We start from the raw sequence: 25,931 nt of genomic DNA on the forward strand, positions 1-25,931 counted from the left end.
ACCAGTATAGACCTATGAGGTAGAAAAGTGCTATATTACCTCTCTTTGCAAAGTCTGGGCAATTTGAAGAACGTATCATGTTCTTTGGAAACCCTGGTGGTTAAGTGCTACGGCTGCTAACCAAAGGGTTGGCAGTTCGAATCCACTAGGCGCTCCATGGAAACTCTATGGGGCAGTTCTACTCTGTCCTATAGGGTCGCTATGAGTCAGAACCAACTCAACGGCACTGGGTTTGGTTTTTTGGTTTTATCATGTTCTTCGGTCTCTGTAATGCCACCTTGTCAATGTTCTAGTGCTTAATGAGCTGCTTCGTATAAACATCCTCTGTAAATAGTAATGACTGAAATAACATAATACTGTATATTGCTCCCAGACCTGACTCTGGAGAAAAACATTTATCTGGATGGGTCTCAGCTAGATAATATTTAATTAATTCCATGCAAAATCATTTAATGTGCCAAAAACCTGAGGTTGAACCTGAAATTATATGCAAAGGTTTTGGACAAAGGATCTAAAACATTTAACAACAGAGGGAACTGAAAGCCTCCTTCCTAAAACCTGAAGGTTCTGGGGCTAAGACCTCTGTTATATATTCATTTTAGGCTTCTCAAGCCTTACCATTCACCCAATTCAAATGGCTGTGGTAGCTTGGTATTGATTTCCAATACGTCTACAGAGGTATTTGGAAAGCTCAGAGAACCCCTCCCTTTTACACTTAGTTCATTGGGGTTAAGATGGATAGCTCCAATGCTACACTGAGGTTATTTCTATCACAAAAGAAATGGTTAAGCGTTTGGCTGCTAACCAAGAGGTCATCAGTTCAGCTCTGTCCTATAGGGTCACTATGAGTCAACAGCAATGGGTTTTTTGGGTCCAAACTTCACTCCTATACGATTAACATTCTCAACTCTAGGTAGGAATTTCTACTTTTTAACTCCAGGCTTCAATTTCTTTTTTCCCTTTTGGCACTGCATACAACCTAGACCACACTTTTGATCGCAACTTCTTATTCCTGGCCTTGGGATATGCCTTCACATGGGCATATTAAGGAATACCCCTAGCTCTGTTGCCTACCTAGTGGAGGTTCCAGAGAACTTGGCCAAAACATCAAACTTCTAAAAAAATACCTCGAGTTCTTACTGGAGGTTAACTTACAGATAGTGTGAAGGGAAGAGGGTTAGAATTTCAGGCTATGAAGATAATGAGATGCTAGGTTTTTAGAGTAATGGTGCCCGTTTTTTCTGGTGGAAGATCTGTTAAAAAGGTACTAAGATTATTACTATAACGTCAACTGAAGACACAGGGGATATATACACTTCTCTTTCTCCAAAACACACATACGCACTCTTTCCTCAGGACACAGGACTGCTTCCCTTCCCTTTTAAAGACAAAGGACAAAACTAAAAAGAAAAATCAGGCAAATGGATAGTGAAGAAATTGATTAAGTCCACGTATACATTTTCATGTTGCTGTGAAAAGGCCTTTTTTCCTGAACTGAAAAAGCTGAATTAGGTTAGGAAATGTCTTATGTGTCTGTTCTGGCAGCTTTGGGGCTGAGTACATGGAAAACCTCTTACGAAAAGGTTTAGGATGCTCAATTGTAGACTCCCAGGAAGAAGGAAGAAAATCCTTAGGTCTCTCAAGGGAGATACACGAATTAACCAGAAAGAATTTTAGGTGCCAATTAGGGGTTTAACTGATCTTCCCTTCTTATCTAAAGATTAAACCAGGAAACTGTGAATCTACCCCCTCAGTAGCAGTTCCAAAAATAAGTTAAAATATTAATTAAGAATGGTTGGCTTAAAAACTTCAACCATTACACACTATTATACTTTCTGTATCCTTGTTCTACATGATATGTAGTTATCTTGTGGAGAAGTTATTTCCTAAGTTATAAAACTTAAGTTATAATGATAAAAACAAAACAAAAAAACCCTGTTGCCGTCAAATAATAACAAAGGTTATAGAAAATCACAGACCCCTTGCCACAATCAAGAAACAAGAAATGCCAAAAATCATTTATTTAGAAATATCAACGTATAGGAACATAAGGAATGACTACTGTCTCAGTTTAACAACAAACATATCAGATTTTATCCTCCTTCCCTTTTCTTGAATTTTAATAACTGATCTGTGGTGTAGTATAAAGAACCCTGACCCATAAATTAAGGAGGGCTGGATTCTGGTCTCAATTCTGAACTAACTAGTTCTGAGACTTTAGGGAAATCATTTCTCCTTTTTGAACCTCAGCTTCTTTATCTCTAATATCAAGGGTTTGGGTCAGATGACACTTGAATTTCATTCTAGCATATAGACTTCATAATTTTGATTAAAGTTATATAGTAGCTAAGAAGGACTAACAGAGCCAGTGCCTAAATAGAACGGGCTGTTTAAGTAAAATGCTATGCTATTTTACCCCTTTTGAAAGGTTCTTTGGATTCTCAGGCTTTCCCCTCATGAAATACATCCATGCTCTGACCTTTCTTTTCTGCCAGTTACCTTTTTCCTTGGTTCCTTTAGCCTTTATCTTTAGCTTTTTGTTCAGAGATTTCATTTTCTAAAAAACTTTCAACGGCCTTCCTTCTACAACAGGCTTAAAATGTAAGTAGTTCAAATTTGCATAAATATTAAAAATCAATTCTCAAAATAATAGGATCTTCCACGAGATAAGCTCTGAGATACAACCCCTTAAAAATGTTTCTTTGATGGAAGAGTGATATTTAGGTTATTTAAATTAACTCACATTTACTCTACCACTTATTTAGTAAAGCAGTGCTGAGGAACAGAGCACATATAAATCTGGGAAAAGATACAAGAAACACACACACACCCACCAGAATATGATTTCAACTGTTCCTGTACATACTATTTAGAAAGAGGTATATTTATCAACCATTGGGGTGGCAGAACCACAAGAACTGCAATGATAAACAGCATACAAGTATACTCCTCTTAGTTATTAATCACTTCTCCACATATAATACATTTTTAGTAGGGATACAGGGGCGGGGGGAGAGAATTATGGCATTTATTAAGCCTCAATGTAAGTATAATATTCTTTAACAAGAATTACTAACTTTCTTTATATAGATTGTTTAACATGACAAAGTCAGTCCTCAATAATACTTTTAGGTCTCTGGTTCATCTACTGTCGGTTTGGCTATCAACATAAACTGCCATCTCCACCACTTCCTTTTCCTCGGGTGTCAGCTGCTTGCCCTTCACCACACTTATCTGTAAGCAAGAGTTTGAAAAAATACCACTATTCCTACAAGATGTGTAACAAGCACTTATCACCGGTGCTTAAAATGTTTCCTGGCCTGAACACATCACTGTTTTATCAATGTTTCCTCAGAGGTGGAAACCATGCCTTTTGTACACCTTTTGTTTGGGACTGTATAACAAGAACTGAAATAATTATTTCAAAGAAAAAAAGGTTAAATCCTCAATTAAAAACAGTAAGAACAAATTTAACAGATTGGAAGTCAGCTGTAATTTTTCAAAACTTTGAGCAAATCATTTAACCACTCTCTGGATCTGTTTCCTTATTTGAAAATTTAAGGCAACTGGGCTAATGCTCATTAAAGTCTCAATTCATGTGCTCTTTTGTAAATTGGTAATCAATATCTTAAAAATATTAACTACTAATACATAATTTACTATTAGTAAATTAACAATTCACAGGGAAAGGTGGCAGTAGATAACTGAGGACCTTAAAAACACATTTATGTTCAACAGGGCAGGCAATAGAAAGCCACTGGAGATTTTTAAACATGGGATAAGTAGAATAACTGATTAAGATTTACATTAGAATTTGACTGTACTGATGACTTAGTTAAGCAATCTAGAGAAAATGAGAAGGGAAAAAAAAAATATTAGAATTAGGGATACTTGTGAAAAACATTTATGCAAGTGCATAAACTTTATGCAAAGGCATCAGTTTTTCTTCAGTCTTCCTTAATCAATGTCCAGTTTTTGCATGCATATGAGGTGACTGAAAACATCCTGGCTTGGGTCAGGCATACCTCAGACATTAAAGTGACATCTTTGCTTTTCAACAAAGAGATCTTTTGCAGATTTGCCCAATGCAATGAGTCGTTTGATTTCTTGACTGCTTTTTCCATGGGCGTTGACCGTGGATCCAAGTAAAATGAAATCTTTGACAATTCCAATATTTTCTCCATTTACCATGATGTTGCTTATTGGACCAGGTGTGAAGTTTTTTGTTTTCTTTATTTTGAGGTGTTAGCCACACTGAAGGCTGTCATCTTTGATCTTCATCAATAAGTGCTTTAAGTCCTCTTCACTTTCAGCAAGCAAGGTCATGTCATCCACATATCACAAGTTGTTAATGAGTCTTCCTTCAATCCTGATGCACCCATTCCTCTTCATATAGTTCTTCGTATAATCCACCACAGTATGACAAACTTGACAGACACATTTCAACTGTGTGCACCATAACAAAGTATGGGTAACACTGAGAAGAATGGGAATTCCAGAACACTTAATTGTGCTCATGCATAATCTGTATATAGACCAAGAGGCAGTTATTCCAAGAGAGCAAGGTGATACTGCAGGGTTTAAAATCAGGAAAAGTGTGCAGCAGGATTGTATCCTTTCACCATACTTACTCAATTTACATGGCTGAATGAATAATCTGCGAAGCTACACTATATGAAGAATGCAGCATCAGGATTGGAGGACAATTCATTAACAACCTATGATATGCAGAATACACAACCTTGCTTGCTGAAAGCAAAGAGGACTTGAAGCAATTACAGAGGAAGATCAAGGACTACAGCCTTCAGTATAGATTACACCTTAACATAAAGAAACAAAAATCCTCACAACTGGACCTATAAGCTACATTTGAGAAACCAAACCAAATCCATTGTCATCGAGTCGATTCTGATCATAGTAACCTTACAGGACACAGCAGAATTGCCCCATAGGTTTCCAAAGAGAGAATGGTAGATTGAAACCGCCAACCTTTTGGTTAGCAGCTGAACTCTTAACCACTGCGCCATCAGGGCATCATGATAAATGGAGAAAATACTGAGGCTGTCAAGGATTTTCAAGTACTTGGGTCCATAGTCAACACCCACGGAAACAGCAGTCAAGATGTCAAATGACATTTGCATTGGGCAAATCTGTTACAAAAGACCTCTTTAAAGTGCTGAAAAGCAAAGGTGTCACCTTGATGACTAAGGTGCACCTAACCCAAGCCACGATATTTTCCAATCACCTCCTACGCATGCAAAAGCTGGACAACAAATACGGCAAACTGAAGAATTGATGCCTTTGAATTACGGTGTTGGTGAAGAATACTGAATACACCATGGACTGCCAAAAGAACAAACAACTGTGTCTTGGAAAAAGTACAGCCAGGGTGCTCCTTGGAAGCGGAGATGGTGAGACTTTGTCTCACATCTCACATGTTATCAGGAGGGACTATTCCCTGGAGAAGGACATTAAAAACCCAGTGCCAGACATTATGCTTGGTAAAGTAGAGGGTCAGTGGAAAAGAGGAAGACCCTCAATGAGATGGACTGACACAGTGGCTACAACAATGGACTGAAGAATAATGATTGTGAGGATAGCGCAGTTCAACTGGAAAGTTATTAAATTTTTGTTATCCCTGCTCTTGATGAGAACACATGCAATTCTTTCTATTTATTGATATTATCCTTTCTACCCCTTTGCAGTAGTCTCTGGCTTTTAGGAACGAAAGGACCAAACAGGGTTATGCAGAATAAGAAGACCGAAGGAATCACTCAAAATGTGTGAGTAAATAAACGGGAAAATATTTGATAGTAAAAATGAATTTCTTCCATTTATGTCTTCTTAATCTATTATAATTTCCTTTCTACATAGCCTACAAGGTACTTAAGAACTCTTCAATAGCTTCCTTCTGTACTTACAATAACATCAAACTTCTTCACAGGTTCTTCAAGGCCTTGCATAATCTGGCCTCTGCTTATTACCCCTCCAACCCCATCTTGATACTCTCCCCTTTCATCATGATGGTTCCAGTTTCATTCACCATCTGTCTTAGTCATATAGTGCTGCTATAATACAAATACCACAAAAGGATAGTCTTAGGGAACAGAAATTTATTCTCTCACAGTCTAGGAGGCTAGAAAACTGAATTCATGGCACAAGCGCCAGGGGAAGGCTTTCTCTCTCTGTCGGCTCTGGAGGAAGGTCCTTGTCATCAATCTTCCCCTGGTCTAGGAGGTTCTCAGTGCAGGGACCCCAGGTCCAAAGGATGTGCTGTGCTTCTCGCACTACTTTCCTGGTGGTATATGGTTCTTCTGTCTCTCTGCTCGCTTCTCTCTATTTCAAAAGAGATTGACTCAAGATAAAACCTAATCTTGTAGATTGAGTCCAGCTTCATTAACATAACTGCCGCTAATCCTGTCTTATTAACACCACAGAGGCAGGATTTACAGCACATAGGAAAACCACATCAGATGACAAACGGTGTAAAATCACACAATAATGGGCATCATGGCCTAGCCAAGTTGACACATGTTTTTGGGGGATACGATTCAATCCTTAACACCATCTTTAAGTTCCTCGAAAGCATGAAGCTATTTCTACATCAGGGTTTTCACACACACTTTGCACTCTGACTTGTTCTCACTATCTCAGTCTTAAATGTCACTTTTTGAGAGATTTTCTGAACCCCAAATCTAAATTAGGATATTCTTTCTCATAGTGCCCAGTTCTTTTCCTTCATATTTTAATACCTGCCTGTGGGCTTGATTAATACTAATTATCTTCACTATATTTAAAATTCTGTGAGGTCAGTGTCTATTTGTTTTGTTCAGCAGTATATAGGCAACACTTGATCAATAATAATCTACTAGCCAAATGAAGGAGAAAGCACAGAGTGAAGAAAATAAGAATTTGCAGGTATACCTAAAGACTTGACAGAATATAAACTGGAAAAAAAAAAAACACTGCCATTGAGTCAATTCTGACTCATAGTGACCCTATAGGACAGGGTAGAACTGCCCCATAGAGTTTCCAAGGAGCACCTGGTGGACTTGAACTGCCGACCTCTGGGTTAGCAGCTGTAGCACTTAACCACTATGCCACCAGGGTTTCCAAAATACAATCAAAATAAAAGGCTTTGTTTTGAACCAGATTCACAACACTAATGTAGGCAATTTATCACTTGAATGTTTCTGGGAAGCGGGATAATTAACAAAGTGTGTTTCCATTCACACTGCACTTTCTGTGTAAAAAAAACTCCACCATTTTATGTGCCTAAAAAACCCTAAGAAAGGTAGTTAAATCTACAGACCATTATATTAAGGCTAATTACCCCATGTACAACCCACTAATTTACTAGTTGGAGGTATGTTTTAGCTGGTTAATGCCCATTAACCGCAACATATCAAATCAATTTCTTGATTGTAAAGCTTGTACTTTTTTTTTGTATCAAGTTATCATATCACGAGCATTTCCTGACTAGAAAATCTCCTTTCTAAAGGGTCATCTGGATGGCAGCAGAAAAAAAGGTTGAAACGATTCCCAACTAATTTGGGAGGTCATTTTAGAGAGCCTGGCAATCATGAGTTATTTTGAAGAGACAATTCCGTGTACTGGCAAACACTAAACATTCTCTCATGTTTGAGAGGTTATGAGATGATGTAATATGTTTCCTGAAATGTGTGCTAATGGGAATGACTTGAAGCATTCATCCTGAATTGGCTTGAGCATTGAAAGTAAGTGATTTCCTCTTGTAGCCCCAGGTGCAACACATGTTCCTAAGTGATAAGGTATCAATTAATGCCCTAACATTATAAAATAAGTAATTTTTCCTTTAAAATTGCTTTGCCTTGCCTTCAAGTCAGAGTGGTCAATTGCAGCTGCTGAAGACTTGCAGCTGGTGGAGCCTAGTCCTTCTCAAATCTGAAAGTAAACCATCCAGTAATACTCAGAGGGCAAGAAACTAAATTCTTCCCTTCTTCACTTTCAGCACCAACATCTGGGGATACTAGTATGTGCTTTGCTAACCATCTCCACACTCTTCAGGACTTAAGGAAGCAAATGTTGGCAATAATTTTTCCTGTACTACCCTCATTACTTTCCAGTGACATCACGGGCAGAAGCAGAATAACATGGCACCTAGCTCAGTCCTTCATTATGGTAAGGACCCTAAAACAATGAGCTACGCATGTGTAGGTTAAAGACGTGCTGTTATAGTTGGTTGGGGATATGCACATTTCTATAAACAAATAAGTTTACATATATGAGATAATATTCCAAAATGGGGACAGAGTAGGGGAATAAGCAATGGCACAAAAACCACTGTTAGCGCAAGAGCATCCTGATTTCCTACTTCTGAAAATATTTACAGATTTAGAACGACATTCGGCAACTTTTAAGCGAGTCATAAGAAACAATAACCGGAAGTATCCAAATTAACAGGAGAAACTAGTTTATAAATTAAAGCTATGTATTTCTCCAGGTTGTTTCAATTTAGTTAATTAATTTCCTATAAGTTTGGTAATGAGCACAATCCTTAGAAATCATTCTTTAGCAAAAGAAAATATGAAAGTTTCTAAAATGGGGGAATACAATACTGTTTTTATGAACAAAATAAAATGATTAGCCATAACGACTGAAGTCTGTTATAAAATGGTAATACTGTTGTATATTTTTGTATATACAGTTATCATTTCATGAGTATTCTTTGGCAAGAGTGATTCAAGGACTGACTAGTGCTCGTCTGTGATGAAGTTTTTACCATTCTTTGGCAAAATAAAAAAAGCTAAGGAAAAAATGGTAGTGAATTTAAAGGACTGCCTTCTATTTTGAGATTGTGTCCTTCCTAATTTTCTAACGTTGATACATATTTTTGTAAAAAAATTAAATTTCTGTAAAAATGAAATGATAGTAGCTATTAGATTTTAGTTTTATGAAGTAAACTGGTAGCCTCTTATCATTTTTTTTTTTTTTAATTTATCTGGCCTCATGAAGGAGCCCTGGTGGTACAGTGGTTAAAGCGCTTGGCTACTAACCGAAAGGTCAGCAGTTCAAGCCCACCAACTGTTCCACGGGAGAAAGATGAGGCTACCTGCTTCTGTAAAGATTTACAGCCTTCGAAAACCTATGGGGTAGTTCTACTCTGTCCTATAGGGTATGCCCTTAGGCAAATTACTTTTGAGTCTCAATCTTCACCTTTCCTCTTGAGATCTCATTCTCTCATGACCAATCTCTCCACACATATTCTGGAGGGTTCCATTACGCTGCCTAATCAGTTATCTCCTTTCTTGATCTTTAGCCTCTCCTACTGTACTGGTCCCATTCATTCTGTAACCAGTTGCTGTCCAGTCAATTGTGACTCATGGCAACCCTACATGTGACAGAATAGAACTGTGCTCCATAGAGTTTTCTACGACTGATTTTTCAGAAATACAGCACCAGGCCTTTCTTCAGAGGCAACCCTGTATTCAAATACAACCCTGTATTCAAACCTCCAACCTTTCAGTTAGCAGCCAAGCACATTAACTATCTGCACCACCCAGAGACTCCATCCTGTGTATATATATACTCAAGACTCTTCTATCTTAAAAAAAAAAAAAAAAAGTATAAGGGTGTGTGTATCTATCTATATCTAGAGTCTAACTACCATCTCTAAGTGTTCTTTAGAGACTTCTCATTTCTCACTTCCCAGCATTCTCCATCAGGCCCAAAAGGAATCACGATGTAACATCTGTGACCAACTTGCTGATTTAGGATAACTGATAAACCTCTTATAACGTTCAAATGGAATGCGTACTTTTCAGTCTTCAACTTATATAGCCACTTTGTGGCATTACACATCGCTGCTCTTTCCTTCCTTCTGGAACTTCCTTCTGTAAACTTTCACCTAAAACATAATAAAGTGTTAAAAAAAAAAAAAAAAAAGAAAAGATTTTGGGCAGTAAAAGTAATAGGAGTGACAAGTGTTTTTTTTTTTTTTGTAATTACACATAAAGAATACAAAGACCAAGGATGGTAGCTTTCAAGTTTTTGTTTGTCAGAATCTGTAAGAAACATTTTTCGTCATGACCTAATGCATGCATAAACGCAAAAATTTCACTTAAGAGATTATATAAATCAGCATGGGCATGATTCAGAGGAAATATTTTTTTTTCCCTCAAGAGAATAATGGTTAAACAGTGGCTTAAAAAAAAAACAGTGAAAGTTAGTGCCTTATTTGTAGTAGAAGTGGTAAGATGGGGCTGATTTTTACCAACACTCTACAATTCATACACAAATTGCTCCGGTGACACTGGCTGCTATCCCTGCAATGTGTCAGCACTCTCCCCATTTCCACCCCACCATCCCTGTTTACATCCCTCCAGTGTCCCTGGCCCTCCTTGCCTTTTCATCTTTGCTTTTCGGCTTGCCTGTTTGGTGTCATATAGTTGATTGTTCTGTGCAGCACATTCCTCATGGGTGTTATTATTTATTTTATAGGCCAATCTGTTATCTGACTGAAAGGTGACCTCCGGAGTAGCTTCAGTTCCAGGCTAAAAGTGTCTTAGGGCGATAGTATCAGCAGTTTCACCAGTCTCTCTCAGTCTAGTAAGGCTAATCTTTTTTATGAATTTGAGTGTTGTTCTACATTTTTCTCCCATTCTAACGGGGACCTTCTATTGTGTCTCTGGTCAGAGCGGTCAGTAGTGGTACCCAGGTACCATCTAGTTCTTCTATTTCTGGTCTTAGGCTAGAAGAGGCTGTGGTTCATGTGGGCCGTTGGTCCTGTGGATTAATTGCCTCCTTGAGTCTTTTGGTTTCCTTTGCTCCAGATGGGAAGAGACCAATAGTTGTATCTTAAATGGCTGCTCACAAGCTTTTAAGACTCCAGATACTACTCACCAAACTAGGATGCAGAACATTATCTTTACAAAATTATGTTATGCCAATTGACCTAGATGTCCCCTGAGACTATAGTTCTTAGCCTTCAAACTGAATAACTCAGTCCCACAAGGTTTTTGGATATGTCTAAGAAGTGTCCGTAATTGCGCCCCCTTTGTGGTTTATGTATACACAAATGCCCACAACTATACCTATGTACGCATGTGCACATACTCCCATAAGCCTTCCCACACCTATATGGCATACCTACCTACCTACGTAACCACTCACAAATTTTTGGTTGTTATCACTATTGTTGGAGAATAGTATATGTTATAACATTTCTCATAGTTATCCTTTGCCCGAAATCTACTGAATTGATAAAGGTGACACTGAGCTCTGTTAAAAAGCTCTGAACAAAATGTAACCTGCAGTACTTCCAACATAAGCTTGCCAACACAAGTTACTGGATGGCATATTTTCTTCTCTAGTAACTGACGTATAGAGAATGATTTTCATTTCTGGGAGTGGGGACGGCAGAGCTAGAGAGTGAGAAATTATCAGTACACCAAACAGGACACTAATCAGAAACAAAATACCTAGGTTACAGTCTGCAGATGGCACTTTTGGGAAAAGTGTATTACATAAATTATTTCGACTGATCTGAATTTTCAAAACATATTTCATAGTTCATTGCAGTGGATAAGCTGATAACACCTGTCTTTGTTCCCGGAGGCACTTGCTGTATTTGAGGTTTGTTGGGGTTGGAGTGAAGACTTGCTCACACCAAGTTAATGAGGTTATTTTAACCTTCTGATCCTGAGGATCATTACAAAAATCATTTATAAGAAATAGGGATACAAATACAAATCAAGCGTATAACAATTTATGTAGATCTGTAGTTGCTCAAAGCCTCAAAATAAATCTTAAATACTATCTTTGAAGATAGCCATGGTGAAAAGTATTTTTTAGCTGTATGCATTTTTAAGGAAATCCTGGTGGCTTAGCGGTTAAATGCTACAGCTGCTAACCAAGAGGTTGGCAGTTCAAACCCACCAGGCGTTTCTTGGAAACTCTATGGGGCAGTTCTATTCTGTCCTATAGGGTCACTATGAGTTGGAATCAACTCAACAGCCATGGGTTTTTTTTTTTTTAATATACTTTTAAGGGTGAAGATCTCTAACTCTATTGCTAATTCTAATATCAGCTCTTCAGACATTGTAAGAAGTTTCATGGGGAAAACTGAAAAGAAAGTCATAGCTAAAATATTAATTGCTTGTTTTCTAATGATTTTCCAAGAGCCATGATCTAACAATATAACATAAGCTACATTGCTTTTATACTTTCTAAAGAAAGTCAATTTCAGCAATATTGCAGAAGAAAAAAAAAGCATAGGGAATAAAATGCAGCCAAATGTAATGAGATTTGATCCAAATTCTCCTTGACTTTCTCTGTCACCTTATGCGATTTGGCAGTTTCAATTCCTTCAAGTGCAAGATGATACCTATCCAACGCCTACATCACAAAGATGACGTGTAGTGATCAATAAGCTAACGCCTATAACACAATTTGAAGCTCTAGCGTACAAAGTACTTTCTCAGCATATCCATATGAGATAATTTTCAAATAAAAAGGTTTAAAGGTAGGCTATAAATAACTATATATTAATGAAATAAATACTACACTTACCTGTTTTTCCTATCCATATTTTAGAATAATTGAGACATTTATCAAATAACGACACACATATGTAATTATAAACAGTGATTAAGTGCCTTGAAAATAAAATAGAGTGCCACATGAGAAAAAAGTGGGGGGAGGAGGGTGGGATGGGGTGGGGTGGAAAGTGCTGCTTTCCCTTATCTCCTTCAGTTTTAATAATACTTTTCACAGGTTATCATCCTTTTTACACAAGAGGAAATCAAGGATTCAGGTTGTAAATTAACTTGTCCAAGTTCCATATAACTTATAAGTGGGAGAACTAGGAATGAAGGTTTACTTAATTTAAAGATTAAATTCTATTCACTCAGGATTTTGTTAATTTCTACATGTGTAACACTCTCACTGGTTTCATGTCCCTGCTCATTCTCACGTTCTCAATGTGGTTTGTTCTATTCAATAAGTCAAAACTGCATCCTTTCATCCTCCTTACATTTCTCTACTTTTTCTTTTATTCCGAAGTATTTATCACTTTCTAACATATTAGATATTTTATTTATTGTGCATATTTTCTATGGTCCCCTGCTAGGCAATGAACTCTAGGACTGTAGAGATCTCTGCTTATTTTGTTCACTGATGTGCCCCCAGCACTTAGAATAGTGACTGGTATACAATAGACACCGGCCCACTTTTCTTTTTTCACTTCTCATCTTAAACTGTATGCAAGAACCTGTTTAACCAGTCTCACATTTAATTCCTGGGAAAATAAAATAAGCTCTATATCCAAGCCAAATTTACATTCAAATAATACTTAAACTTAGTCTGAAATTCTATTAAAAAAGGGAGGGGGGCACACACGTATCATTAAAAAAAATGCTAGCCAGTAATTAAAAGTGATGAAAAGACATGCAAAACAAACTGAAACGTGGAGGATGCAGAGGCTGACCAATGATCAACATTCAAGAGTGCTGGTTCGCTTTCTAGGGGCTTCAGAGGCTAACAGTGAGACACAGACACAACACAGGAATCAAAGTACTCTAAAGCTGTGGTTCCCAAAGCCTGTGAGTTTCAAAATAACAACAACAACAAAAAAGGCAGAATGACAGAGTTGCCAAATTCTAATTTTGTCACACAAGGATATTAAAAACTAAATATCATCTACCATCACTATAATCTCACCAGAACACATTAACATAAAAAATGACCTAATTTTAGTATAGCGGGCAGTCATCTTTATTGAATAAATTTAGATTCACAAACACCTCATTATATAAAAATACATCCATGTGAAGTAAAGATATGAATGTGAAAAGTAAAAGAATCTTTCTGACCCCATGATAGAGAAAATATTCTTAACCAAGAAAAAGCACAAATCATGAAATGATAAAATCTGACATTAAAGTTAAAAACTTACAGTCATCAAAAAGACACCATATTTAATGTGAGAGGCATGCTAAAGACTGGAAGATGATATTTGTAAAGTCTACCAAGGATGTTTTCTGGCATATATAAAAAGCACCTACAAATTGATAAGAAAAAGAAAAGGAATATGAATGGTCAATAAATATTCGCAACCACAGGAGTAACAGGCAAAATGCAAATTAAAACTACAGCCAGGTACTATTTCACACATGTTATGGATTGACTTGTGGCCCCCCAAAATGTGTATCAACATGGCTAGGCCATGATTCCCAGCTGCCCTCCATTTTGTGATCCGATGTAATTATGCTATGTGTTGTAAATCCTAACCTCTAGGATGTTAATGAGGCAGGATTAGAGGCAGTTATGTTAATGAGGCAGACACTCTCTACAGGATTAGGTCATTATATTAAGTCAATCTTTTTTGAGATGTAAAAGAGAGAAGCCAGCAGAGGAGTGGGACCTCATACCACCAAGAAAGAAGAGCCAGAAGCAGAGGGCATCCTTTGTACTCAGAGTCTCTGCACTGAGAAGCTCCTAGACTAGGGGAGGATTGACGACAAGGACCTTTCCCCAGAACCAACAGAGAGAGAAAAGGCTTCCCCTGGAGCTCGTGCTCTGAATTTGGACTTTAAGCCTCCTAAACTGTGACAGAATAAATTTGTTATAAATTTGTTTGTTAAAGCCATCCACTTGTGGCATTTCTGTTACAGCAGCACTAAAAAACTAAGACAATACTTCTCCAATTGGCAAAAACTAAGAAGTCTAAAGTATTTGCAACAAGGAAAAATAGACTTATCCATTACTGGTACAACAACTTTGGAGAGTAAACAGGCAGTTATCTTTAAAATTCAAGAAGTGTATACCTTGTGGTCTAGCAATTTACTACCACTAGATTTATATGCCAGGGTAGTTGTTCTCAAAGAGGGCTCTTTGGTTATTGTAACCAATGGGCGGCACTACTAAACAGAGGCCAGGGCTGCCAGGCATTCTTCTTGCATAAAGATGTGCTGTTCCACATCCCGCAACTTTTGAATATTGTGCTGGACATTCACAGGCTGGGCGGACACCACGTGAGATAATCATAAACAGGACTTAACACCAAGTATTTTTGTATCGTTTTAACACAGATAAAGATTTTAACAGTGCAGCCTCTGTGTAAATAGGGAAGATCGTACTTTAACTTTTGTTCCAACTCTACTAGTCTGTTATTTCAGAAAATCATTTATCACCAGCAATAGTGCTACTCTGGGTATCTGAACTGCCAATTCAATACACCTGTTTCAATCTGCATTCATAGCTGTTATATTCAGTGATGCTATCCATTGGTGCAAAGTATCTGATGATGATTATTTCTTCTGGCAGTGCTTCCTAGACTTTAATGTGCACACAAATCACCTAGGAATCTTGCTGAACTACAGCATGTTTCAGTGGGGGTGGGGCCTGAGGGTCTGCATTTCTAACAAGCTCCCAGGTGATGCTACCATTGTTGCTGGTCTATCAGTTCATTTGGTAGCAAGGTTTAGTTGAGTCCAAGTATTTACACATTGAAATACATAGTACTTTATTATAACTTATGTGTTATTATATTTTAGTAAGGGTATGCGGTTCAGTGAATTACATAATATAGCCCTTCTAGCCATGGTCTTTGTAATTCCCACCAAATGACTGGCCAGGACTATGCAAATGAGGTGCTTGTGGCCCACCAAGGGGATTGGATAGCTTGCTAATAATGTAAATAAGGTGCATGGCACCCTTAAAAACCATGCAAATAAGGTGTATGGAACGCTAACAAGGGGATTGGTCAGTTTCACCATCCCTCTAGGTTTAAAGGGAGACACGGAGACAGAGAGGAGCTGTAACATGGAAGGCAGCACGAGACAGAAGCACAGCAGTAGTTAAAGCAAGTAGCAGGGGCAATAGAACCCGGATACTGACAGGAGATAACAGAGTGGGCTTCCCAGCTCACAGGGCAAGAGAGTTCAGTGCCTTCAGGCCCAGGCTTCCTGGTGCAGTGGGGTGATCCCGGGTACTTATTGGCGGAGCTAAAGAGCTTTATAATACTTGCCGGAGCAGGGCAGAGCCCAGGTCAAGGGCCAGAGAGAGACCTGCCTGCGAGCACGGCTGAGAAGAGGCTATCCTGATCGAAGAACTGTATCCTGGGTATTTCCTGATCCTGAGTTGTAACCTATTACTTCCTAATAAACCCCATAATCATGAGTATGGTCTGTGAGTTCTGTGTGGCCATTGCAATGAAGTATTGAACTCAGCAGAGAAGCAGAGACTACCGTGGGAGGGACAGATGGTGTCAGAATTGGTAAAAAGTTTGGAGGGTACAGGCATGTCTGACCCCCATCTCATAGGAATCAGCCTTGGGCTATTGATGCTAATGATTCTTTCCCCTTGTGAAATTAAAGGTCAGATGCCTTGGCCACACCATTATTACAGGACATAACTTTTTAAAAATATGAACATGTTTATTATTAAGAATTTCATTTAAAGACAGTAATGAACAAGTTGTAAAATAACTTTCTATAAAAATGGCATATAGAGTCAAGAACCACTGCCCTAGAGGAATTCTTGCACATGTACTTAAGGAAACATATACAAGTAAACTGTTTAACAGCAAACAACTGGAAACATCAAAAGTGACCATAAACAGAAATGTGGTATAGTCATACAATGGAACACATACTACATAGCAGTAAATGTGAATAACCTAGAGCTATATGTTTTTTTTTTTATATGTTTATTTTTATCTGAATAAACATAGAAGCAATTCAAATAACTAATTTCTCTGGGCTTCATCTATCTCATCTGTAATAAAGTCATAAAACCACTTTTCCTCTCCAACTCACAAGGCTGGGTTTGATAGGCAAATGGAACAAGGTATTTATGAGAATTTTTTAACAGGTAGGAATAATCTGACAATTAAGAGCAAAACCTTCTATACATTAAAAATGAAAAACTAACAGTAAATAGCTAACCAGATCAATTTGTCACTGTTTTCTTGTCATCACCATTCTTAACATGGGAGAGTTTATCATAATGAGTTTATCAATACCTAATAATGGCATACAGACAGGCATTATCACTATTAGAACAATGTTTCTTTACATTAACTCTTCATCAAGGAATTGAAATTTGTAATGCCAAAACCAAATAAGAATACCACAGTAAAAAGTACTTCTAATTAACTTAAATCAAGATCACATAGCCAGAGTAACTGTTGCTTATATGGCTGTCACTGCCCCTTCTATAGTGAGGAGGTACACATTTTATTAGCCCCATATTACAGACGGAGAAACTGTTTCAGATGTGGAATAACTTTTCTGGAGTTGTACATCAATTCAGCAACAGAACTTGAAACAGACACTAATTGCCCAGTTATTCTGTGTTCATTAAGCTACTAAAAACATTAGTTTGCAAAGATGTTTTATGGTAATTCTGTTTGTCATAGGAAACAGAAAATTGTCAGTTGTCATACAAATTTCAAAATGAGCAAAGATACTCAAGGGAACAAACCACTTATTAAATACAGTACTGCACACCAAGGGACAGAATTAAAAACTGCCTAGCCTGCTAAAAATCTAATCCTATCCTTGACAATTAACCTTATTAGTACTAAAGTAGGAGAAAAGAGAGGTCAAAACATGGTTGAATGTGCTTAATTCATTTCCTCCTGGATCTCAAATAATACAGCAATTACCTTAAGACAGAGATTTTATTACTCTTAATGCTTGAAACATGGTTACCTCCACTGTACTTCTTTAAGTGAAGTCACTACTCCCAAAATGAAAATCTACCAAGAAGCAAAGTTGGGTAATACCAAATTAGAACCCCGGCAATCATGTAATTATCAAAATACTGGCTATAATTAGATAGATATTAAACATGTCACCCAACTGATTTTACGTTATAAAAATATGAAGAGACTTTTCTCTTTACAGAAGAAAGTTCATTTTACTGCAAATTTCCCTGATAACATAAAAAGATGAATGTTACCACAACAGGTACCTAACTTTCTACTCAGACACGAGGCAGTTTCAAATGGTGACCCAAGATCTCCAAGATTCTTGTTTATTGGAGGCTTAAAAAAAAAAAAAAAATGAATGGACTAAGTATTTTACAAAAAATATTAAACAGGAATACCTTTCAGAAACTAACAGCCAAAATGTAAAGGTCACCCTCTCAGTGTTCCGTTATTCATTCTTTTGCTTATCTAATCCGTCGCACATTGACTTAAATCAAAGCATCGTTTAAAAAAAAAATTGTGGGTATTCTAATCTTGGCAGAAATCTCACGATGGTTCTGAACATCTTTTTATAACCAACAAGCAACCAAAAAAAAAAAAAAAGAAAGAAACCAAGGTTAAACGGTCTCTACTACACAGTACAATCTAATTTGACAGAACTTTCTTGTCTCAGGGTCAGAAAATTTCAAACAAAAACTCTAATTTTCCAATTCAAAAGCGGATTCCTGACGAGCCTACCCTCGAGTTCTCAAACAGATAAGATTCAAGTTCAACTATCTACAGGAAAAGAACCTTACGACTGCCAGACCGGAATACCCAAAGGAAGCCCGGTGCAGATTCAGGCTACACCCGAGGCTGGCAGAGACCGGGACCATCAGGAGAGGAGAAAAGCTCTTCGGCACCCACGATCTCACAGCGAGACAGGGACGGGAATACGAGCCCGACCTCCTCTCTTCGTCCACGGGGAGAAAAGCAAAGGAAGTGAAATGAGACCCTTCTCTGCAAGGAGGACCCAAGACGTTTCCCAATCCGTCTGTGCGTCCCTCTTCCGCCCCCAGACTCCTGCAGCCTCGCGGATCGCAGGGACCCTCCTACCTCTCCCTTTCACAGACCCACCAGAGAATCCTCTCCAAACCCCAGGCTCGCCCGGGGGTGACTTCGCCGCCTTTCTCCCGCGCGGAGAGGGATCCCGGTCGCCAACAACAAAGACGCCTCCTGCTCCCCTCCCCCGCCCGGCCCGGGCTTGTCCCTCCCGCGCTGCGGCTCCGGGCCTAGCGCCCCCTCCCCGGGCCCGGCCGCCGCCGCAGCCGCAGCGCCCCCGGCCCCGCAGCCCCACGCACCTGCACCTGAGGGGCCGGAGCCGGGGCGCCGGGCAGAAAGGGCCGGGAGACAACCTCTGCCGACACGCTGTCCTGGAGACGGCACGATCCGCGCTCCCGCCGCCGCCGGACGCTCCCCGCCTGTGGACAAGCCCGGCCGAGGAGGGGGGACGAGGGCTGCAGCCCCCGGCGCCCGGACGAGTAAGGACGGCGGCGCCCAAGGGGGCCCGGCTCGCGCTCCGGAGTCTCGCCTCGCACCGGCCCTGCTCCTCGACACCAACCCGCGTTCTGCTGACTAACGGCCCCGGCGCGAGGCGCTGGAGCGGCCGTCGCCGCCGGCTGCTCTCGGGCCTCACGTCCCGCGCGGCCGTGGTCGCAGCCTCCGCCGCCGCCGCCGTCACCTCCTTTTCTGGCTCTGCAGAAACCACCCAGACCCAGCCAGCTCTTTCTTCTCTTTAATCCTCCTTTCTCTGCTCTTTCTCAGCCTATCAACCCCGGGGCTCGGGACCGTAACGGGAGGGACGCTAGAAGAGAGCCGAGGCGGCGAGCAGAACCCTCACTATGCCAGGAGTTGGTCACTGACTGGAGGAAGGTGCCAAAGCGGACCCGGGTTCCAGCCTGCGCGCGGGCGGGGGAGGGACGGAGCCCAGCCTGGCCCCACTTCCACCAATCACAGGCTGCCCAACGAGTCCGTCGGGTTCCGAGTGCCGGGAGAGACCGAGCCGACTCGGCAAGAGGCGGGGATTGCGGAAAAGTAGAGCCAATAGGAGCAAAGCCTTCCCGCCCCTCCGCCTTGATGGATAGCCACGTTCTGACCAATGGAGCAATTCTCATTTCGAAGAAAGCGGGACTTGGTAGCCCTGTTCGGAAGAAAGGTTGCGCGCAGGGGGAGAGTCTAGGATGGACCTCGTGGAGGAACCTTGACAGAGCAAGGGGCCAGAGGGTGTCCTTTGACCAGTGCACGAAGTCACGTGGGATGACCGGGGCCGGGGGCGGAAAAGCCGGATAAGTTACTTCCGGGTCATGACAAGTGTAAACCCGGTCGGATAGCGCTTGATCTTCCCTGCAACTTCTCGTCCGGGAGCGGGGTGGTCGTGGTTTCGGCGATGAGTTCCCAGAAGGGGAACGTGGCTCGTTCCAGGCCTCAGAAGCACCAGAACACGTTTAGCTTCAAAAATGACAAGTTTGATAAGAGTGTTCAGACCAAGGTAGGAGCCTGCCTATTGCACTGAATCTGACTCCAGGAAGGAAGGGTTCAGTGGCGAGAGGAAATGAGAGGAGTTGGCGAGGGCGAGTGTGAAGCGCAGCTCAGAATTAGGCTTGACTACACTATGTTTCCCACGCCCTTTCTTTGACCTGGATATGTTGTCTCCTCTTAAATATGGCGGTTCACATTAATACTTGATTGACTGCTTAAAGATTCAACGGAATCCCCATCAAAGCTAGTGTATATGGCAAAACTGAGTCGTTGAACATTCCCATCAGGTTCACATATTTGCAGTAGGAAAATGAGCGTTATGGCGCGAGTATCTTTCAAATTTTGCACCGAGTTTATGCAGCCACTGTTTCCTTTTGGAAAACCCCAAACCCATAGGTTTGCAGTGAGAAGGAGAATGTAAGCATTCTTAGCCTCAGTGTCCTCAACAACATAGAAATGACAATTTCTGCCTCGTATGATTGTTTTGAGAATCAAATTATTTGATTAATTTAAAATATTTGTTTTGTTTGTTTTCTGTAAAAATCTGCTAGAGAAGTAAATTCACATTGTCTAAGTAGAGTTCTTGGGTTGTATGTGACTACTGGTTTGTTCTGGGTGTCCCCTCTCCCCACATAAGAAAATGGAAGACAGGGACATTCTAGGGGCCAGCATCGTATCAGGTAAACGTGATAATCACATAAACTGGAGTTCAAATTTACTAGGTGTGTGGTCTTGAGCGAGTTGTTAATATTTAATCTCATTGAGCTTTATTTTGTTTTCAAATGAAAATCTAGGATTGTTGTGAGGGTAAACAAAATGTACGTAAATATATGGATCATAGTCGGTGTTCAACAAATGATTAATTTCTCAGCATTGATTAAGAAAGCAAAATAATCTGTTTATGGTAACTTGTGGTCTCTTTTTTTTTTTTCACCTTTCTGCCTTTCTTCACTTACTGTACAAAATTTTAATGTACACTCAACCATGATTGAGGTCCCGTGCTCATGGGTATACAATATTAAAGAGTTGGCTCTGCCTTCACAAAGCTTATAGTAGTTTTCTGGGCCATGCAGACAGTAAGCAAGTAGAAAGGTATATAATTAATTTTGATAAATGCTGATGAAGGGAAAGACAGTTACGTAAGAGAGAATAAGGAGCGATATTTTAAATTGGATGCTCAGAGGACTTCTCTTTTCCCCTACTGGAGGATTTTCAGAAAGAAAACTTTGAGCAACACTTGGGAAGACTTTCCCCAGTTTGTGCCTATTATTAATAGATTAAAAAAAAAAACAAGAAACAGAATAAAAAGCTGGTTCCAAATAGATGTCTGCATCTTACACTTAAGTTTTTGTTTAAGCATTTAATTCTGATTGGTTTTCATCAAATGATAGGAAGCAGTTCTAGTAAGTATTTAACTATAGTGTAGCTTTTCTTGGAATTCTTGTACTTTTCATTGTGCGTTTTCTTGGTGTCATCTAACAAACTTGTCATTCTGGTCTTAAATGTTTTCATGAGTCTAAGATTCAGCCACTTCAAGTTTAATTTTGTTTATCACATTAACCTTGAATTCCTTTTCCTCTTTTAAGTCATGGAGAAGTCTCATTTGTAGATCAGTAGGACTATAAGGCTATTGGAGGTTCTGACAGAATCAGCAAGAAATCTTTTACTGAGGAAAGACAATTAAATTGTCACCTGTCTAATGGAGACTAATAATTGGCAGTGTTCATAGCAGATTCTTGAACCAGCTATGTGCAGCTGTGTAAAGCCAGGATTTTGTCAGAAGCATCTGATCCTGTCTTACAGGATTTTACACTAAAATTTATTTTACGCGGTGACATCTAACAAAGAAGGAGTGGTAGGAAAGTTATGGTTCTCTGTATCTCCCCTTGCAGGGTCATAGGAACAATTGAGTACCTCATTACTTGATAGGGATAGGGATCTTGCATGATAGTTTCCCTTTTTCTCCTCTGCCAGTTTCACTGAAATTAGAAGTTGGATAATGACAGATGTTTTATTGGGAAGTTCGTCTAAGGTAGAGCACTCATTCCCAAAAGGATGGAGGTGTTAGCTGTTTTCATATACTTGAATGTATTCTTAAAGAGGAGAGAAGCTTGTTCTGTGGCATTCCAAATGGCCAAACTCGGACCAAAGGGTCAAAGTAACAGAGATTTCAGTTCAGTACAAGGAGTTGTCTAATAGTGAAGGAGTGTGTGCTGGTATATTGCAAGTTTGCTTTCACTGGAGATACTTGAGAGACTCCTGTGGCCATCGTCAGGGATGCTGTCATGTGACTTGCTGAGTGGAGGGGTTGGTCTCTCAAGGCAGCCTTGTTTCCCTCTGTGGAGAGGCAGTGATATGTAATGAAAAGAACACAAGGCTAAGAAGAAAAACCACATTTTAGTCTTAGTCCTGTCGTTTATTTTGCTTTGTGATGTTAGGCATCTTACCTTACAGTTTTTAATCTGCAAAATGAGGCCAATACTGTCTCCTGCCTTCCTTTCCTCTCAGTATTATCGTGAACATCATTGCAAACATATTTTTAAGAAAGAGGGATACACATGTGAATTAAGCATAAAGCATATGACAATTTATGTGGAGTTGCTGTGGAGATCTGGTGGCACAGTGGTTAAAAGCTTGGCTGCTAACCAAGAGGTTGGCAGTTCAAATCTAGCAGCTGCTCCTTGGAAACCTTACAGGGCAGTTCTACTCTGTCTCATAGGGTTGCTATGAGTCAAAGTCGACTCTCTGGCAGTGGGTTTTTGGTAGTTGCTCAAAGCTTAAATTTTATTATTATTTTTTTATTGCAAAAGAAGTGCATACTTGTTGAAGAAATTTGAAACACTAGGAAAGTATATAGTGTAAAAAAGTGAAAGTCTTCTTTCCCACTCCTGGTCTTTCCCAGGCGTGTTAACAGTTTGATGTATATGTTTCTAGACATCAGTGTATAATACAGTGCATGTGCAAATAATATGTATTGGACTTGAACCAATTTTTTTGTGGAACACACTCATTTTAGGAAACTCTGATCCTTACCTTAAAAAAAAAAAACTATTTCTAAATCGTCTTGGAAGTAGTTTTGTTGATAATAGCTAACATTTGCATACTTAAGTGTGTCAGGCACTATGTATGCTTTATATACATGATCTAACTTGATCTTCAAAATAACCCTAAGATAAAAATACCAAACCAAACCCATTGCCGTCGACTCAGAGTGACCTATAGGACAGAGTAGAACTGCCCCATAGGGTTTCCAAGGAGTGGCTGGTGGATTTGAACTGCCGAACTTTTGTTCAGTAGCCACAGCTCTTAACCACTGCGCCACTAGGCTCCAACCCTAAGGTACATGCTGTAATTATCCCATTATCCATATTGGGAAATTAGGGCACAGAGGTGAATGGCATGCCCAAAGTAACGTAACTAGCATGTGGATCTCCATTGATTAGGTAGTAGGATCTTTGCTAGGAGACCTCAAAGGACAAGTAAATCAAAAGCCCTCTTTTGTGATTTTGTTGTTTTTACTGTATTTTTGTGTGCAGTAGAAGCAGTGTGTCATCTGGTTAGGGTCAGAACAGAGATGACCTTTATTGCCACTGCCTATTTAAAATGTCCTAGGGAAAGAGTTCCTCTTTACCAGGACCCTGACTTGATTGTCACATATGACAGATACGGAATATCTGCTGGGTAGAGTGGGTCTCACTTAATCCGCCAGGGCTGTGTAACAAAAGGGAGCTCCTTTGTCTCAGTTAATGTGAAAAAAGCCATTGCTGTCCAGTCGATTCCAATTCAGAGCCACCTTATAGGACAGAGTAGAACTGCCCCACAGAGTTTCCAAGGAGCAGCTGGTGGATTCGAACTGCAGACCTTTTGGTTAGCAGCTGAGCTCTTAACCACTGTGCCACCAGGGCTGTACTTAACGTGAAAGCAGGTGTTAATCCAGTCAGGTTGCTCCGCTCTTGGTTGAAGTAGAAAGCTGTCTGAGGTTCAAGGTGGTATAAATACGTTTATACAGCAGAGCCGGCGTTTATGAGCACCTTTATTCACAATAGCCGAGAACAACAGGTACCCATCAACAGGCGAATAGATAAGACAGATTGTGGTAAATTCATACAATGGGATACAGCTCTGCTATTTAAAAAATGAGCTACTGATACATGCATGCAATGTGGTTAAATCTTAATACCATATTGAGAAAGAATCCAAGCACAGAAAGGATATACTGTGTGATTCCATTTGTAGAAATCAGAACAGTGGTTGCCTCTGGGTGGTGGGGGAATTGGCTGGAACTGGCACAAAGAAACTTTGTGGAGTGATGAAAATGTAAAGGTTACGTAAGTGAATACATTTATCAAAGCTCATTGAATTTTACCATTTAAGGTCAGTACATGATATTAATGTGTGAATTTTACCTCAGTTAAAAACAGGAATTACAGCTCACTTCTTCCTAGACTATCATTACTCTTTTTCTCATGATTGGCTTTTTTTCAGGCGTCATGAAGTCCTGTTTTTGATTGTGCTTTTTGTTCGGGGAGGTTGCAGGTATACTACCTATATCATTCCCTTTTTAAAAAAAAAAAAAATATTAACTTCTCCAGAAAGAAAACCAATGACAGGCTACCATTCTAACAGATATTGGATAGTTTATCTAACCACAAGTCAGCATAACTCTAATAATTGTTTTTTAACCTTTTCCCCTTTTGTAAGCCTTTATCTACAAACTGTAGTCATGACACTTGAGTTTGTCTCTCCGTAAGAGAGTACAGATGATCATTACAAAGTGAGTTTTGTGTGTAAGATTACTGAGCCTGGATTTTCCCTAGTTTCACTCCAGAACAAAGTCAGAATCCTAATTTAGTTGGCCACGATGCCTGACACTATAAAATGAATGAATAAAACCTTGCTGTAGAAAGGCGCTCTATAGCAGGGCATTAGTGAGGCTCTTTTTGTCCAGGTAGCTTGGAATCAGGTGGTGCGGCATCTTTGTCATATCTCCCCCAGCCCAGAGATGTTGAGATTTAGGGAACAGCCTCAGATGGGGTCAGGCAATCCCCGCCGTGAGTAATTTCTATGTGAATGGTGAAGTGTAAGTCATGGCAGTAAACGTTATTTATCAATCAGTAGGTGTCAGCAATTAGAAGTTAAACAAATGAGTAGCCATTTAGCAAAGCAGATGGACAGATAATAGAATTCACTGAGGTTTTAGATAACTATATACTCTGGAGATAGCCCAGGACTCCCCTTGATTTTTTTTTTCCAAATTGGGAAATGTGCTTTGATATGTTTCACCAATGCAATTAAATGAATGTGTTGATTAGATTGGTTTGTTACTAAATTCTACATACTTTTTCAATTGACTGGGTGACTTCGTCTGTGGAGTGCTAGGCATTATAATAAACATGAGAGGCATTATATCTAATACAAGTCATAGTGCTAGTGAAGTCTTTTCCTTTGTGGTGCTTTCAATATTTTAAAGTATTGTATTCTCTACTATTGTTGTCGTCTTGTAATTCTCTACTTGTGATTAGCTCTCTTTTATCTTTCTCCTCCTTTTCACACAAAAGTTATTTCATCCATGCTTGGGGATATTCCATATACCTACACCCCCAGTTGCTTCCATTTGAAGCTAGTAAAGTGATTCTGCGTGTTTAAGATTGAGGCCTGATATGAAGTAATTGTTTCCTTCGATATTCTATATTTTAAACACTTCATTTTATGAATGGCAACT

At 39.6% G+C, this 25,931-nt stretch overlaps 2 protein-coding genes across 9 annotated transcripts in view; one reads left to right on the forward strand and one right to left on the reverse strand.

Annotated features, from left to right (window-relative positions):
• The window catches only part of ABHD17B (abhydrolase domain containing 17B, depalmitoylase), a 42,208-nt gene extending 22,963 nt beyond the window's left edge, over window positions 1-19,245 (reverse strand). For both annotated transcript variants that reach the window (XM_049896969.1, XM_049896968.1), the window contains exon 1: window positions 19,033-19,245. The gene's annotated coding sequence lies outside the window, so the exon portion shown is untranslated. The remainder of the gene's footprint in view (window positions 1-19,032) is intronic.
• Window positions 19,246-19,849: 604 nt separating this feature from the next.
• Window positions 19,850-25,931, forward strand: part of C9H9orf85 (chromosome 9 C9orf85 homolog) — a 105,910-nt gene continuing 99,828 nt past the window's right edge. For 3 of the 7 annotated variants that reach the window (XR_007518783.1, XM_049896975.1, XM_049896970.1), the window contains exon 1: window positions 19,873-20,219. Coding sequence is in view for 6 of the 7 variants with exons in the window: in XM_049896975.1 (XP_049752932.1) it covers window positions 20,118-20,219 (102 nt within the window). In the remaining variant the exon portion in view is untranslated. Of the gene's footprint in view, window positions 20,220-25,931 lie in introns of all 7 variants that reach the window. The other 4 variants (XM_049896976.1, XM_049896974.1, XM_049896973.1 and 1 more) reach the window with 3 other exon arrangements.

This window comes from Elephas maximus, chromosome 9 (assembly GCF_024166365.1).
Source record: "Elephas maximus indicus isolate mEleMax1 chromosome 9, mEleMax1 primary haplotype, whole genome shotgun sequence".
In the NCBI taxonomy this organism is placed as follows: Eukaryota; Metazoa; Chordata; class Mammalia; order Proboscidea; family Elephantidae; genus Elephas; species Elephas maximus.